The 17374-nt window shown below is 44.9% G+C and overlaps 1 protein-coding gene across 4 annotated transcripts in view; it reads left to right on the top strand.

The window, feature by feature from the left end:
* ANLN (anillin, actin binding protein) overlaps positions 1-17374 on the top strand; it is a 42308-nt gene that overhangs the window by 14022 nt on the left and 10912 nt on the right. For 2 of the 4 annotated variants that reach the window (XM_068152738.1, XM_068152739.1), the window contains exons 9-22: positions 510-626; positions 1116-1339; positions 1820-1971; positions 3228-3375; positions 4004-4139; positions 5298-5480; positions 7555-7681; positions 8626-8674; positions 8757-8813; positions 10216-10254; positions 10644-10665; positions 12419-12531; positions 12806-12859; positions 16238-16324. In XM_068152738.1, the coding sequence (XP_068008839.1) occupies positions 510-626; positions 1116-1339; positions 1820-1971; positions 3228-3375; positions 4004-4139; positions 5298-5480; positions 7555-7681; positions 8626-8674; positions 8757-8813; positions 10216-10254; positions 10644-10665; positions 12419-12531; positions 12806-12859; positions 16238-16324 (1508 nt within the window). The remainder of the gene's footprint in view (positions 1-509; positions 627-1115; positions 1340-1819; positions 1972-3227; positions 3376-4003; positions 4140-5297; positions 5481-7554; positions 7682-8625; positions 8675-8756; positions 8814-10215; positions 10255-10643; positions 10666-12418; positions 12532-12805; positions 12860-16237; positions 16325-17374) is intronic. The other 2 variants (XM_068152740.1, XM_068152742.1) reach the window with 1 other exon arrangement.

The following is a 17374-nucleotide window of genomic DNA, read 5'->3' as shown; positions in this document are numbered from 1 at the left end:
GTTTCACCACTCTCATGGTGAAGAACCTCCTCCTCACATCTAGCCTGAATCTCCCCACCTCCAGCTTCATTCCATTCCCCCTAGTCCTATCACTACCTGAGATCCTGAGAAGTCCCTCCCCAGCCTTCCTGTAGGCCCCCTTCAGATACTGGAAGGCCACAATGAGGTCACCTGGGAGCCTTCTCTTCTGCAGACTGAACAGCCCCAACTCCTTCAGTCTGTCCTCATAGGAGAGGTGCTCCAGCCCTCTGATCATCCTTGTGGCCCTTCTCTGGACACCTTCCAGCACCTCCAGATCCCTCTTGTACTAGGGGCTCCAGAACTGGACACAGTACTCCAGGTGGGGTCTCACCAGGGCTGAGTAGAGGGGGAGGATCACCTCCCTCGACCTGCTGGCCACACTTCTCCAGGCTTTTTGTAGGCTAGCTGTGTTACCAGACCTCCAGAATTCACTAACTGTAATTCAAAAGCTAGATCTAATCTTCTGTGACTTCGCTTTATAAACTTAGATACTGCTAAATCTGAAGAAAGTGATAAACCCAGTCCTCTGATGAACACTGAGCCCAAGAGCCCTGGGAAAGTGACATCTGTCTCAAAACTTGACCAACTTGCAGAGAAACCAAAAGGTTTGTATTGAGTAGATGTTTATGTGGCTCTGTTGCCAATTGTGCAGTGGAGTGTTAATATCCTGCAAGTGTAAACAATGGATTCCCCAGACATCTGCTGACACTTGCTTGTCTTGTTATGAGGCTTGTACAGGAAACTTCCATTCTTGCAGCTCCTCTTTCATGCCATTCAAGCCTTCAAGGAATGTTAAAATGCTGATCATTGGGAAAGGACAGAAATGACTGCTCTGTGGGGCTTGTAGTTAGGGTTCAGACCTGGTTAAGTTGAAATGTTGAAATTTGTTTGAAGTATCAATTTATGCAATGTATTTGATAATGGTATATGAAGATAAGCATGGAGGTATACTTCAGAGTTCTAGATGCCTAGCTTTTTAATCAAGCTTAATTGAGGAGCATAACTGTTTGGCTTATCTGTTAGTCTCTCTCTGTTGAAGAGAATGGAGAATTTATTCTGAATGCTACTAATGTTCTTAAACCATCACCTTCCAGATGAAGTACATGAAACTGAAATGAGTGTGGGTGATGAGATGAATAGCTCTAAAGTGATCAATGAAATTTTTGAGATCCTTGAAGAGGCTGGTCCAGACATAGAAAAGCTGAAGAAAGAAATGAGCATGAGCCTGGAAGGTGAAAGTGATGAGGAGCATGAAGAGTCGCTGAATATTTCATCAATGTCTCTGTTGACCCCTCTAGTGGAATCTGTTGGTCCAGAGGTGAGGGTTCTCAGGAGATGGGGAGAAAGGCTTGTTTATCACACAAAGATGTACAATTGCACACTTGTGGACAGTGATGCTTGTTGTGCTGTGGTACCTGGGTGAGTGGAGAAGTGGCAAATGGTGGTTTGCTAATGAAAACCTAGAAGGTAATGTTGTTTTCATCTGAGAACAGCACAGCATGTTGGATGCTCTGCTAGAAGGGTGGTTTAACCTCTGCCAATTCACCTTGGCTGTATAGATATATAGATAGATATTATTTGTGCTGGTTTTCAATGATGAGAATGTGAAGAGAAATCAAGTTGAAACTCTACCAAGTTTGGAAACTAAGAATGAAATCTTGAGTCTGCTGATGTCTTTGAAATGATTTAAAGCAGCCTATAAATTTACTATTTATATAGAAAACAAGTTGAGGTTAGAGAAAGTAGATAGTGATTAATGTGGATAGATATCAGTAATGTAACCTGTCCTTCTCCCAAGGCCTTCATTTCTCCCTGTAAGTCAACTGGTGAAGTTAGCAGTATCAGTGATGTAAGCCTGAGCTCTGAGAAGTTCCAGAGGACCCAAGTGCCCAGGGCAGAATCTGGAGACAGCGTCGGCTCTGTGTCCGATGAGCGCAACCTTCCGTACAGGTAATGAACACGAGCACACCTGCTTCCCAAAGTCAGCAAACCAAGGCACTACCTTTTCTTAACTCTTACTGAAGCCTACTGCTTCAACTAGAAACAAAACCTTTTTCCCAAGGCTTTAGCCTTTACCACAGGTTGTCTCTGTGTAGTCTTTATGTTGCTTAAACCAAAAATGGGTGGAGAGAATGATTGATTCAGCTTTTGTTAAAGCCATCTAAGCAAGTAGAAAAACATCAATGCCTGGTGAGAGGTCTGGAGCACAAGCCCTATGAAGAGAGGCTGAGGGAGCTGGGGGGTTTTAGCCTGGAGAAGAGTAGGCTCAGGGGAGACCTTATTGCTCTCTACACCTCGAGTCCTGTGTCCAGTTCTGGCCCCTCAGTTTAGGAAAGCTGTTGAGTTGCTGGAAGGTGTCCAGAGAAGGGCAACAAAGCTGGGGAGGGATTTGGAGCACAGCCCTGTGAGGAGAGGCTGAGGGAGCTGGGGTTGTTTAGCCTGGAGAAGAGGAGGCTCAGGGGAGACCTTCTTGCTGTCTACAACTACCTGAAAGGGAGGTTGTAGCCATGTGGGGATTGGTCTCTTCTCCCAGGCAAGCAGCACCAGAACAAGAGGACACAGTCTCAAGCTGTGTCAGGGGAGGTTAAGGCTGGATGTTAGGAAGAAGTTTGTCCCAGAAAGAGAGATTGGCCGTTGGGATGTGCTACCCAGGGAGGCGATGGAGTCGCCATCCCTGGAAGTGTTTAAGAGGTACCTGGATGAGGCCCTTGGTGCCATGGTTTAGTTGGTTAGATGGTGTTGGGTGATAGGTTGGACTTGGTGATCTCGAGGGTCTCTTCCAACCTGGTTAATTCTATTCTATTCTACAACTACCTGAAAGGAGGCTGTAGCCAGGTGGGGGTTGGTCTCTTCTCCCAGGCAAACAGCACCAGAGCAAGAAGACATAGCCTCAAGCTGTGCCAGGGGAAGTTTAGGCTTGAGGTGAGGAGACATCTCTTCCCATCAAGAGAGATTTGCCATTGGAATGTGCTGCCCAGGGAGGTGGTGGAGTCACCATCCCTGGAGGTGTTCAAAAAAGTCTTGGATGTGGCACTTGGAGCCATGATTCAGTTGTCAGGAGGTGTTAGGTATTAGGTAACAGGTTGGACTTGATGATCTCCGAGGTCTTTTCCAACCTGGTTGATTCTATAATATGTATATATACTAAAAAAAATCCAAGCTTGGCACAGCTGTGAAGCATTCAATGGGGTTTCCTCTCTTGACAGTGTTGATGCATACAGGTCTCAGAGGTTCAAAGAAACCGACCGCCCTTCCATAAAGCAAATAATTGTTCGCAGAGAAGATGTTGCTTCCAAACTGGAAATGAAAAAGAATGGCCCCTCTGAGCAAGTCAATATCAAAAAGAAAATGCAGGTATCTAATCTAATATACTTCTTAGCATCCTCTTTCTGCTTTTCTTGTTTCCTCAGTTAACTTCCCCTGTGGATGTCCAGGCCATTAACATACTGCTTAGGACTGCAGTTAGGTTGTTTAGCATAAATATCTACCTGCAGGGAATGATACTGCATAATTTAAACACCTTGAAAGGATCATGCTGTTGAGAGAGTCTGAAGAAAGCAAGTCATTGATTTGAAAAGGGGATGAGAGGACTCTGTCTTATTACTTCCTTCAAATTAGGCTAAATTCATAACTAATTTTAGCAGGCAATATTCTGATCTTCACTGGTTCTTCATTCACCTTGCTGGATTTCAGGTTAACTGCTGCCTCCCCTGGTGAAGGAAAGGCTTAAAGACTGGGTATGGGGCATGCAGGCATTGAAACAATTCACTCTTCATTATAAATGACCTCTGAGGTCAAAAAAGTTGTGCTGCCGTATTTTGCAGAAGCAACTGAACTGCAAGACTTTAGCAGTTTGCTGTTTAAGTGGTCTGAGTTTTGTGAGGCATAACCTTAAAAATGCTACTCTGAAGAAACTGCCTTGTTGCAATGCAACACTAAGTCTCCAGTCTTGCTAACTCTTTTACCTACTGACTTACTTCAGGAGCTGAATAACGAGATCAACATGCAGCAGACAGTGATCCATCAAGCCAGTCAAGCTCTGAACTGCTGCTTTGATGAGGAGCATGGAAAAGGGTCACAAGAAGAAGCAGAGGCAGAGAGACTTCTTCTGCTTGCAAGTAGGTTTTTAGGCTCAGGCTCAATTCTTTGTCATGAACATTTAGGGAAGAATTGAGGAACTCTGGCAATGCATTTATTATGCTGATTGTGGTCACTTGTTCTAGTTCTTCACCTGGAAGATAGGAGAGGTGGTTCAGTTGGTAGTGCATCAAACCCTTAATGGGAAGGTGGTGAGTTCAAAGCCTGCAGTGGGCAGTAGTGTCCTCCCTACTCTAGTCATGAGGTCTGTGGTGACAGGTTGGACTCAATCTTTGAGGTCCCTTCCAACCTTAGGAATACTGAATCTGTTCTGTCTTAACCTCTGTTATCAAGAGGACATTTTTGGTATTATTCTTCTCCCTAATTCAGGGTCAGAGTGGCTGGAGAGCAGCCAGGCAGATAGGGACCTGGGGGTAGTGGTGGACAGTAGGGTGAACATGAGCCCACAGTGTGCCCAGGTGGCCAAGAGGGCCAAGGGCATCCTGACCTGCATCAGGAGCAGTGTGGTCAGCAGGAGCAGGGAAGTTGTTGTGTCCTGTGCTCAGCACTGGTTAGGCCACACCTGGAGTCCTGTGTCTGGTTCTGGGCTCCTCAGTTTAGGAAAGATGTTGAGATACTGGAAGGTGTCCAGAGAAGGGCAACAAAGCTGGGGAGGGGTCTGGAGCACAGCCCTGGGAGGAGAGGCTGAGGGAGCTGGGGTTGCTTAGCCTGGAGAAGAGGAGACTCTGGGGAGATTTTCTTGCTGTCTACAACTACCTGAAGGGAGGAGGTTGTAGCCAGATGGGGATTGGTCTCTTCTCCCAGGCAAGCAGCACCAGAACAAGAGGACACAGTCTCAAGCTGTGCCAGGGGAGGTTTGGGTTGAATGTTAGGAAGAAAATCTTCTCAGAAAGATTGATTGGCCATTGGGATCTGCTATCCAGGGAGTTGATGGAGTCACCATCTCTGGAGGTGTTTAAGAAGAGCCTGGCTGAGGCACTTGGTGCCATGGTTTAGTTGGTTAGATGGTGTTGGGTGATAGGTTGGACTTGATCTCAAAGGTCTTTTCCAGCCTGGTTAATTCTGTATTCCTGCCAGTCTGGAAGACTGTTAACATTTCTGTTGCATTTTACATACAGTAAAACAAGTTTTGCAGTAGTACTTTTTCCTCAGTTAGAACTCTTAACTTTGTTCTGCAGCTGAGAAGAGAACTGCTTTATTGGAAGAACTGAATAAACTGAAGAGTGAGGGACCTCAGAGCAGAAGGAATAAAGCTGCTTCAACACCCACTGAATTTGCTCCTTCCAGGGGCTCTGTTTCCATTTCAGAGATGCGTCTACCTCTAACAGCAGACTTTGTATGTGGTACAGTGCACAAGCCAGGTAAAGCTAGCACCTGAAACTTTACCCTTTCCCCCCACCTCATCCTCCTTACATATATTTCCAGTTTGTTCTCCTCAGTTTGGTTCTCTTTCTTTACCCTGGGGGCCAAGCAAAATCTAGGAGTTACACTTAATTGATCTGAGCTTTTTCAATACCTTCTTTTCCCTGGTGTGTCCTCTTCTGGCTCAAGAGACTTCTCAAGGCTGTTCCAACCAGTCTTTAAAGGTCTTTGTGGTCCTTTGTAACCAAGGGATTTTAGGGGAGGAAGTAGAATTTTTGTAGCTCAGATTGCCTTTTCTCTTGCAGCCTTGAAATGTTTTTGGTGGATATCAGCCTAATACAAGTATCACTATCACACAAATTCTGACCCTCTGCTATTGTGAAATGTTCAGTAAGCCTCAGGGTTCCTTTCAGGCCTTCTGTTATCATCCCCAAATACTTAATTTCCAAAGACTAGTTCACCATCATCTTGTCATATTAAAGTCAAAGTGTTAAAAGATGGATTAGTTTCTTTTGTTCCAGAAGAATACCTGGCAATAAATCATCTCTGTAGTTCTGGACACTTACCCAGGAACATTGTAAGCTTCTGTAGTGTGGTTGCTAAAGAATCTGCACAAAACCAATTGAAGTTTGTTTATTTTTAGCCACAGAATATGCTTGTAAGTGGACAAGTTCCTACTTCTTGCCTCACTAAAACTTCAGGACAGAAGTTATTGGGCCAGGTCTTGTTTAATAAAGATTGGAAACCTTTTAATTAATGAATTTATATGTAGCCTTGTGTTCTTGTGTAACTGTCTTATGAAATATGAAGTGCATCTTTATATCTTCAAACAAAACCACAGCAAAGAACATCTGATTTCCACCCCACTCCTGACATGTTACTGGTTTGGGGACGAGGCAATTTATCTCTGTTATAGGAAAGCCTCTTTATTGTTTACACAAACATAAAATGTAGCTTCTGCCAGTAATTCTTAAAATCAAATTGTCTAAATATGCCACTGTGAGCTACTTGTCATCATAAGTTTATTCTGGAAGTGCAGCATTCCTTACACATTGTGCACCAGAAGCTCTATTAATCACTTTCATCTCTAAAGAGGACAACTTGCTGGGCTCTTCAGCAGTTGTTCTGAAAGCTATGACTTGTCCTGTACAACAGAGCATACCAAAACTGTCCTGATTTCTCCTTTTCTAATGGTTTTTCTAAGGTTTTTAAGGCCAGGCTGGATGTGGCTCTGAGCAACCTGATCTGGTGTGAGGTGTTGTGACAGTTTCAGGTTAAACCATCACAGGTGTCCCTGCCTGTGGCAATGGGATTGGAACTAGATGTTCCTTGAGGTCCCTTCCAACCCTGATAATACTATGATGATATGATGCAATGCTTTTGCTTTGTGGAGCAAATTGCTGAACAGTAAACTCCAAATCCTCTCCTGACACTACTGAGATGTAGACTTGTGGTCTTCTTTCTGGCTCTGCCCTTATGTGAAAAGTTAGGTGAATGAGTTGTCAGGATGACTAATTCCCTCACAGGACTGAAAAAAGCATGAGGACTGACAGCAGTGCTTTCACTGCTGCTCTTTGGTTAAGCTGGCAGGCCTAGAGAGAAGAGCAACAGAGAATAAGAACTAAGGCTCACTGCTAAATCTGCCTGGGAAGTTCTTCCTAGAATGAATTATAGAATGGTCTGGGTTGGAAGGCCCAAAGGTCATTCAGTCCAACTCCCTCTGCAGTCATCAGGGACATCCCCCACTTGATCAGGTTGCCCAGGGCCTCGTTCAGCCTCATCTTGAATACCTCCAGGGATGGGGCTCCAACCACCTCCCTGGGCAACCTCCTCTTCCCTCTCTCACATTGGGTAGTGCAGGTCTAGCCTGAGATGCCTCAGGCAGTACTGCAGTTATGAACCCTATGGAGACAGTCTTACTAGTGGGCACAGCTGGAAGAAAAACTTGTTCTAAGAGTGAGTTTATGAGCAAATATTGACTGTAGCCAAGAGTTTAAAGGAAATGCAGTACTTGAGGGGTTTTAGATACTTGAACACATCTGGCTAACAAACCCATCTGATCTGTATTTACAGAAGCAACCAATTACTACTATGTAATAATACTGAGATCTGGAGCAGAAAACATGGTTGCAACTCCATTAGCAAGTACTGCCAGCTCCCTGAATGGAGATGCTCTTACTTTTACTACAACATTCACTATGTGAGTATAAAGAAACTGGTTTGCAACCAGCTTCATCTCTCATGGTGGGGCATGCATAAAAACATTGGAAGCCTTTAAGTAAGGATCTTGTATTCTGCAAACAAACATGGTGAGATCTTCCTGCCTCATACAGGTAGCTTAAAAGAGCAATCTAGACTTATTCTACCATCCATCAGCTACTTTTTGTTCTCTGGTGGAACACCTGCAGTGACAGATGGATTGCTCTGCCTGAGCTGCTGCAAAAGAGAAACCACCTTTTTCTCTACCTGTTTGGTTTTTGGTATCTGGAGAAAAAAAAAATGTGCTCTGAAAAGTTAAAACTTCAACTCTCAGGTGTGAGCTAAAAAGGTGGTGTGATTTCAAATGGCTGTTTCCTAGCAACAGTAGTTCAAAACAAAAAAGCAGACTCCCTTCTTAACGTCCATGTCTTAATTTTCACTTAGAAATTGTTTTGTGTTGTGTTGTTGGGTGGTTTGGGTTTTTTTGAGTAAGCAGGTTGCTGATGGAATTGTGCCAGTAGTGGCCTCAGGGGTGTGATCTGTGGAATGGTAGCTGTGATCTGTCTTGCCCCTTGTCCTCTCTCCCCTTTTGTTCTTTGAGTTCTAGAAAGAATCTTGAAATACTAATAATCTCAAGTCTTAAAAACAGCAATGTTGCTGGAGAGCTACTGTGGAACTGAAAGGATCTCAGCCAGCCCTATTAGCTTGTAGGAGCAAACTAGAACTTGCTAAGAAATGGTGAGCAGTATGGACAAGCTTCTTTTGCTTAGAACCTAGCTGTTGCCTGGGCAGTTTTAAGGATCAGAAGAAGGGAAAAGTAAAGAAGTGATTGAAAATACTACTACTAAAACCAAAAAGCACACAAATTCCCCCCTCCCCCACCCTGCCCCCTTTTTGCTTTAGTCTGTGTTTAACTTATTTCTTTTTTCCCTCCTCCCTTTTTAGGCATGATGTGTCAAATGACTTTGAAATAAATATAGAAGTTTACAGTTTGGTATGTATCAGTTCCTGTCGAGAGGATGTGTGAGGGAGGAGGATGATGTGTTGCAATTTCTTACTATGTTCTTGCCTTGCAGGTACAGAGAAAGGAAACTACAAGCACTGATAAAAGGAAAAAGGCAAATAAATCTAAGGTAAATGAAACAAGACCCAGCATGTTGTGCTTCAACAGGAGGTACACTAGGAAGACTGCAGTGTTCAGGGAAAGCTGACTAATAGTCTTGGACAATCTGTTGCTTGCTTCTTGCTCCTTATTCCTTCTTGGAACATCTGCAGTGACAGATGGATTATGGAGTCCTGCTGCTATTAGTAGATTAGACCCGCAGCACTTGGTTGAGTCTGAAATACATTGGAGGGGAAGAAATTGTCTCACTAGTTCTGCAGAATGCTATTCCTTGCAAACTTAGATTTATTAGGCATGGGGCCTCTGGTAGTGATTTAGTGCCCTTAAACCACACCAGTCAGTATCCCATACCCTGCAGCCCGATTTATCTTCAAGGCTCTATTGATCAGCTGCAACCTTTTTTTGTGCTCCCAGTCTTAAATAAAAGCACTAGATGCTTAGTTTAAAGCAAACATTGTAAGAACTCCCAGGATATAAACATTTTAGCTTGGATAGGGTGCACACCTCGAGTGGTTGTGCTTTATTAAGGGTTTGTGACCCTAAACAAGCCAGTGGATTTCTGGAGGTGGTTTGTTGGTGGGTTTAGGTTTGGGTTATTTGCTTGTTGTTCCTGTGTGGTTTGGTGATTGTTTTTCTTCTTGTCATTTCAATAGCTGGGCACACAGTGTATTAGAGATTTTTAGGCCTGATTTCCTCCTTGTCAAGGTATCTATCACTTATTGAACTCAAGAAACTCATGGGTCTTTCAGAACAGTTGGAAAGTGCACATTCATCCTGTCCCTGCAAGCAGTAATAGGAACTTTCCATTTTTATGACTGTGGCACAGTGAAAGTGTGCTTCCACTGATCCTGCCATAAAACCCATCAAGCCCAGGGTTTCTTTTCTCCCCTGTGCTATAGTTTAGAGTATTCTTTACTGTGCTGCTGTAGGTAAGTTGCTGATGTATCTGCTTTCTGACAGGCTTCTCAAACTTGTCTTTGTTTCAAGACTAGATGTGGATAACTCCAGTTCATTTTCAATAAACAGTCTCACTTGAATGTTGAGATTTTCACCTGCTGTATGTCTTTGTACTTGTATTCTTGTGTTCACAGCAAATCTTAACTATGAAGCCCTGTTACAGGAAGGAAAAAGGTCTATGATTTGGGTTTTTTTTTTCAAAGGCCTGCTGCCCATCTCAGGCTAATGCATGCTTAAACTTTTTCCTGGGGGTAAATATTTCCCTGATATGTGGCATTCCTTCCACTGAACGCATTGCATCCAGTTAAAGACCAAGACAAACCTCCTAAAACAGCTACTGTCCTTTCAAAATCTACTTAGAGAAGCCTTTCAGCAGTTTTGTTGTCTAATTCTTACACTAACAGGATGCAGAAATTTGGTGGTGAATGCATTTGTCATCTTGTGTTCTTTTGTAGGTGATCACTCCAAAGAGATTGTTAACATCTATTACCTCTGTAAGTATAAATGTCACCTTGTCACAAGGTCTGCTTATGAACACTTGCAAAGGTCACATTTTCACATTGAATAAGGAAGGCTGTGCTCACAGTGGCATCTTTGTGTCCTTTACTTGAAGTTAGTGTCCAACTTAGTGCCAAGCTCTTCACCCAGGAGCTCAACAAATGGCTAACAGCTCCAAATTTGTACTGCTGGAGATATGCAGTTGCCACGTTTTTCATTTGGACTTTCTGCTCAAGTTTGTTCATTTTTGGGTCTTGTTTTGTTGTTTAGGATTTTTGGGTTGGGTTTTGTGTGTGTGTTGGTTTTTCCTGCTAACCTAGCTTAGTCTCCTGTAGAAGTTGCCAGATTACTTTTCAGCTAAGCTTTTCTTTCTTCTCTTTCCTAGAAAAGCACCCTTCTTACTCCAGGTAAGTGACATCTAAATATCTTATGCCAGGGTGACTAATCCATGCTTGCTGTCTAAAGCAATATATCAGTGAATAATACTTGTACCAGATCATAGAATCCACAAGGTTTGAAAAGACCTCAGAGATCATCAAGTCCAACCTATTACCTAATACCTAACTAAACCACGGCTCCAAGTGCCACGTCCAGTCCTTTTCTGAACACCTCCAGGGACGGGGACTCCACCACCTCCCTGGGCAGCACATCCCAATGTCCAATTACTCTTTCAGGGAAGAACTTTCTCCTCACCTTGAGATGATCATTTGGAGTAATAAAGATTTCTGTCAGTTTGCCAGTTCAGAAGCTGCCCCTCTGTTCATATGAGTCACCATTACCTTTAGTGGAAGGTCCCTTCACAAAACCAAAATAAGTATCTGGGATCAGATGCCTGTGGCTCACATTCTTCTCCTGAAAAGGTGAACTCAGAGATTTGAAACTAGAGTCTCCTGTCAACAGAGCAATACTGAGCAAACTTGCAGATCTGAACAAGTATTGCTTGTCTGTGGTGGTGTCAGTACCTTTTTATGGATTTGTGACACTTCTGGGGCAGAGCAGCACCTTGGAGTGGGTTTTTTTTAACTATATAAAAATGCTACACACTTGCCTGACTGCAGTGTGAGGTGCTGGAGCTGGCTTTAGTACCAGCTGCAGGAATAAGGAGCTCGTGGAGTAACTCTGGAATGTCTGCCATGCTGCTGCAGACTCCTGTGCCTGCACCACAGTGCTTGTTTCTGTTGAGCTTTCATGCAAAGGGGGGAATACAGGCATACAAATTCTGGAGGACTGCAGCATGTCACTTGGAGAGATTAAGAGGTCTGAGAGTCAAGTTCCTACTGCAGGGCCACAACAACCCCAAGCAGTGCTACAGGCTGGGGACAGAGTGGCTGGAGAGCAGCCAGGCAGAAAGGGACCTGGGGGTGCTGGTAGATAGTAGGCTGAACATGAGCCAGCAGTGTGCCCAGGTGGCCAAGAAGGCCAATGGCATTCTGGCCTCTATCAGGAATAGTGTGGCCAGCAGGACAAGGGAGGTTATTCTTCCCATGTACTCAGCACTGGTTAGGCCACACCTTGAGTCCTGTGTCCAGAGAAGGGCAATAAAACAGGTGAGGGGCCTGGAACATAAGTTCTATGAGGAGAGGCTGAGGGAGCTGGGTTTGCTTAGCCTGGAGTAGAGGAGGCTCAGGGGGGAGACCTCATTGCTGTCTACAACTACCTGAAGGGAGGTTGTAGCCAGGTGGGGGTTGGTCTCCCAGGCAGCCAGCAACAGAAGGAGAGGACACAGCCTCAAGCTGCACCAGGGGAGGTTTAGGCTGGATATTGGGAAGAGTCACCATCACTGCAGGTGTTTAAGAACAAACTGGATGGGGCGCTTGTTGCCATGGTCTGGTTGATTGGCTAGGGCTGGGTGATAGGTTGGACTTGATTGACCTGGTTGATTCTGTGCTTCTATAAGTGTGTTGTGGTGTGCCCTAGAGTGCTCTCTGTCCCCCTGAGACGTCTTAAGGGGCTTTGTCTTGTCTTTGGTAAATACTTTAAAGCTGCTTTCTGTAAGAAAAGCTCTGATGAGAAGGGGTTGTGTGCTTCAAGACCCTGTTTGAATGTACACTCCAAAGAGGGCTTCTCCTGGAGAAGCAGCCAATAGTACAAATAAAGCCCTTTCTAAACCTTGCAGCATCCTGTTTGGGATACAATTGACTTTAACTTCTTTCTGCACAGCCATGGCCAGCCCAGGTGGTCCTCATGCTGCTCGCACTTCCAACTTCATCCTCGTTGGGTCTCACAAGCTGTCGTTGTCTTCTGTAGGAAATACCAAATTTGCACTGAACAAGGTATGGAAATTATTGATTACTAGCCCAGAGCTTGTTCCATGCTACTGGAAATACAAATACCAGTCTAGGTTTACTGGTTTGGGGTGAAACTGCCATCCTTTTTACCTCACTCTCTGCATTTCTAATACAGATCAAACTGTTGCTACAGTGGGATTTTGGAGTTTCATCCCTGCCTTTTGAATGCAAAATAGAAAGGACTAAATAACTATTATCTCTTTCTTAGTAGACTCTAACTTTACACTAATTGCATTGAGCATGTTTCTTTTTTCCCTAGATAAATTTGGAAGGGGAGGAAAAAGAACTGTTGGGCTCTATGTTCCAGGAGAAGGTTGCTATGATCCTCTATGACTTCAAACATGAAACTGCTTCCTAGTGCATGTTGCTGATGCCTCTCTGGCCTCTCTGCACTATTTAGTTCTCCTGAGAAAATGCTTACAAAGATTAACTAACTAAACACAAGACATTAGAAGCCTTTAAGACTTGCAGAATTCTACTCCCTGTCTTTTACAGTAATAAGCAAGCTTCTAGAATTGAAGTTACTTAGGCCATGCAGGGCTTTTCCTTGAAATAGCATGGTTGGGTTTTTTCCCCACTTCCTTGATCTCTAGAAAGGGAATTTTCTTGCTTCCAATCAACTTGTCTCTTAAAGATTGATAGCTGCAGAGAGCATAGAATTGGATACTCCACTGATAGAGCACCAGGGAAAAGTAATTGGTGGCCTAAATGTTGGTTCAACTTTAGCTGTTGCCACTGATTGAAAACCCTCAGGAACTAAATACCTTGTTTCTTGTTTTGTCAAGACCCATCCAGACCTTTGTTATTTAGCCAGAAAGTGATCTTAAAGGACTAAACATTAAAATATGAGCTTCTTCTCAAGGCCTTGTTATGCCAAGACCTTTTATCTTCCAAGCAGAAACTGACCATGAAACACTAAACTTTGGAAAGTACCAAGCAGCACAACCAATGCAGTTGAAATATGATGTTTGGCTTTAAGAATTACATAAATTGATATGCTTAAAAGAAATCATTGGTCTTCAACCTCTGAAAACAGTTGTTAGTTAACTTGGATCCTTCAGAGTGTTTTAGACAACTTTTATGTATATTTTTTCTCTCAAAATTAAGCTGATGGCAATTTTAGACTAGAATCAACCAGGCTGGAAGAGACCTCTATGATCATCAAGTCCAACCTAGCACCGAGCACCAGCTAATCAACTAAACCATGGCACCAAGCACCCCATCCACTCTCTTCCTAAACCACCTCCAGGGATGGTGACTCCACCACCTCCCTGGGCAGCACATTCCAATGGCCAATCTCTCTTGCTGGGAAGAATTTCTTCCTCACCTCCAGCCTAAACCTCCCCTGGCACAGCTTGAGATTGTGTCCTCTTGTTCTGGTGCTGCTTGCCTGGGAGAAGAGACCAACCCCCACCTGGCTACAACCTCCCTTCAGGGAGTTGTAGAGAGCAAGAAGGTCTCTCCTGAGCCTCCTCTTCTTCTCCAGACTAAGCAACCCCGGCTCCCTCAGCCTCTCCTCACAGGGCTGTGCTCCAAACCCCTCCCCAGCTTTGTTGCCCTTCTCTGGATACCTTCCAGCAACTCAACATCTTTCCTAAACTGAGGGGCCCAGAACTGGACACAGGACTCAAGGTGTGACCTACCAGTGCTGAGCACAGAGCAGAATGACTTCCCTGCTCCTGCTGGCCACACTGTTCCTGATGCAGGCCAGGATGCCATTGGCCTTCTTGGGCACCTGGGCACACTGCAGGCTCATGTTCACCCTACTGTCCACTGACACTGGACACAGTACCTGTTCCCTTCAGGTTGTACTCAAAACTCTCCTAAACACTCAATTTTTTGCAACCAGTTTTTTTCTGAGTTATCATGAGTACCTTTACAGATAAATCTTTGTCAGCTTCTTAAGGTAGATACCTGATTGATCACAGCAGAATGCAAGCCAGCCTGGTCCTGAGCTTTAGTTTTCATCTAGTTGGACACTCAACCAATTGCTTTCTTTCCCTTGCCTTTGAAAGGGATATAGTGTTGAGCAGAATGTAGTGGTTTTCTCTTTGGGTACAGGAGGGTGTTGGTAATTAGTGATGGTGCTGCAGGCTCTGTGGAAGTGCCATGTGCCATTTGTTATGCAGCCTTTTTGCTGTAGGGTCACACAGCCCTTCTCTGGCAAACTTCACCAGCCACAGAGTGGCAGCTGCTTTCCTGACAGAAATCAGAAAGGAATGCAAAACCCACAGCCTTCAAGTGGGGAAACTGGCCAAGCTGCCTGGAGGCCTTTGTTCAGCAATAGGTTTCGCTGTGGTTTGGTAAGACACAAGCCAAGGCTCCCTGCTGTAGCATCTGGAGTTGTAGTTGTCTTTGCTCATAAAGAACTCCCCAGCACTGGTGGAATCATTTCTCTTTTTGCCTCTCAAATTGTCATGCAGACAGACTCCTGCTCAGTGCTCAGCTGAGTACATGTAACATGTAAAAACTTCTTTTGTGTGCATGTCTGGCTCCTGTGCCTGGGAGGAAGCTGCAGTGTGCCTGCAGGTCAAAGGTGATCTATTGCTAACCAACACATCTATTTCAGTGTGTTGCAGGGTTCACCAAGGCCTACAGATGTGTACTTTTAACTATTGAGGCTTACTCTTACCCCTCTTAACAACCAGCAAAACTTGATTTGGTTTGATCAACATTGATTCCATGACTCCAAAAGCTATTTCATTACTGTGAACCTTTGCCTGTTCCCTGGCAAATGGCTTTTTTTGTTTCTATTTGAGCAGCACCCTCAATCCTTGGTGTTTTGTCCCAAGTCAGACAAAGCACCAATGCTCCTGATGTTCTAATTCTTTTTCTTCAGGATCATTGCAGTATTGTTGATTCAGATTTGCACCAAAATATGTTACATAGAATGTCCTGCAGGTCATCATTTGCTTCTTGAATTAGCAATTGGTCTCTTTGCTTCCCTGTGGAATAAATGAAGGGATGCAAATTCTTGACAGTAGTGGTGGGAGCCCTCAACACAGTGGGATGCTGTGTGTGCAGGGACTGGGACAAGTCCTTGTTGCACCCACTGCCTCCCCCCAAACTCTTGAATGTCAAATAACCACTTAACCAGCCCCTGGTGTGGTGGTTAAGCTGTTGGGTTTTGTTTTTTCCAGGGCTAGACAATAGGGCTTGGAGCATGATTTTGTTGAAATGACTCAACATGAGTCTTTGACACCTGGAGTGGCAGCTGGGAAGAGCTGCTTTCAGAACTGTGTAGAAGTTAGGGGGAGAAAAAGTAATCTGAGTAGGCTCTACAACATCAGTGTCTGCTAAAAGTGCTTATGGCATCCAAGTACCAATCTTCTTCAAGCCCACTTTGATGTTTTCAAACAGCTTAATGTCAGACTGAGGCAGAAGTTTGCAGGATGTGGACTGGTGCCTTGTGGTGGTGTTAACCATTCTTGGTGCAGCTGTTTGTTTTTTCCTAGACAGAAGCATGTTTGTGCCTATGTCCTAAGCAAGCAAGCCTTGAAAAGCTTCTAAATGAGCTTGAATCAAAAAGTGTTTGCTACTGTTCCTGCTTGAGACTGACCATTTCTTTCTGGCTGGCAACCCTAAGAACAAGGCAGTGCTAAAATCCTGGTGCAGGTGGCTTGCTTGAGCTGCTGAGACTTGAGAGGTGCACACAATTAATGGACTAATAATTGTTTTACTTTTCCTGCAGGTTCCTTTTCTGTCTCCTCTGGAAGGTCATATATATCTGAAGTTAAAATGTCAAGTGGACTCCTCTGTGGAGGAGAAAGGGTTCTTGGTAAGGCATTCACTTTAGAGGCCTTCCTTGGAAGCTACAGGTCCTATTAAAATGCAGTCACTACTTTAACTTCGTGCAGCTTTGCAGTGATTTGTGAAGCTTAAAGGGAGGCCATCCAGAGGGACCTTGGCAGGCTGGAGAGGTGGGCACAAGCCAACCTCATGAGGTTCAACAAGACCAAGGGCAGGGTCCTGCATCTGGGTTGAGGCAACCCCTGGCACAAATCCAGGCTGGGCAGTGACTGTCTGGAAAGCAGCCCTGAGGAGAGAGACTTGGGGGTGCTGGTGGAGGAGAAGCTCAACATGAGCTCTCAGTGTGCACTTGCAGCCTGCAAAGCCAATCAGATCCTGGGCTGCATCAGGAGAAGTGTGGCCAGCAGGTCGAGGGAGGTGATTCTCCCCCTCTGCTCAGCCCTGGTGAGACCCCACCTGGAGTTCTGGAGCCCCTATGACAAGAGGGATGTGGAGGTGCTGGAAGGTGTCCAGAGAAGGGCCACAAGGATGATCAGAGGGCTGGAGCACCTCTCCTACGAGGACAGACTGAAGGAGTTGGGGCTGTTCAGTCTGCAGAAGAGAAGGCTCCAAGGTGACCTCATTGTGGCCTTCCAGTATCTGAAGGGGGCCTACAGGAAGGCTGGGGAGGGACTGCTCAGGATCTCAGGTAGTGACAGGACTAGGGGGAATGGAATGAAGCTGGAGGTGGGGAGATTCAGGCTGGATGTGAGGAGGAAGTTCTTCTCCATGAGAGTGGTGAAGCCCTGGAATGGGTTGTCCAGGGAGGTGGTTGAGGCCCTGTCCCTGGGGGTGTTTAAGCCCAGGCTGGATGAGGCTCTGGGCAGGCTGATGTAGTGTGGGGTGTCCCTGCCCATGGCAGGGGGGTTGGAACTAGATGATCCTAGTGGTCCCTTCCAACCCTGAATGATCCTATGATGCTATTAAAACTGGCTTGGGTTTGGTTTGGGTTGATTTTAATTTATTATTTCCCCCCATCTGAACCAGATCTCCAATGCCTGCATTAAAGCTACCTTTTAGGAGCTTGTTTTATCTTCTT

Source organism: Melanerpes formicivorus, unplaced genomic scaffold, assembly GCF_026170545.1.
Source record: "Melanerpes formicivorus ecotype bairdi unplaced genomic scaffold, bMelFor1.0.p_v2 SCAF_24, whole genome shotgun sequence".
Lineage (NCBI taxonomy): Eukaryota > Metazoa > Chordata > Aves > Piciformes > Picidae > Melanerpes > Melanerpes formicivorus.
This window is presented reverse-complemented; position numbering and strand designations above follow the sequence as displayed.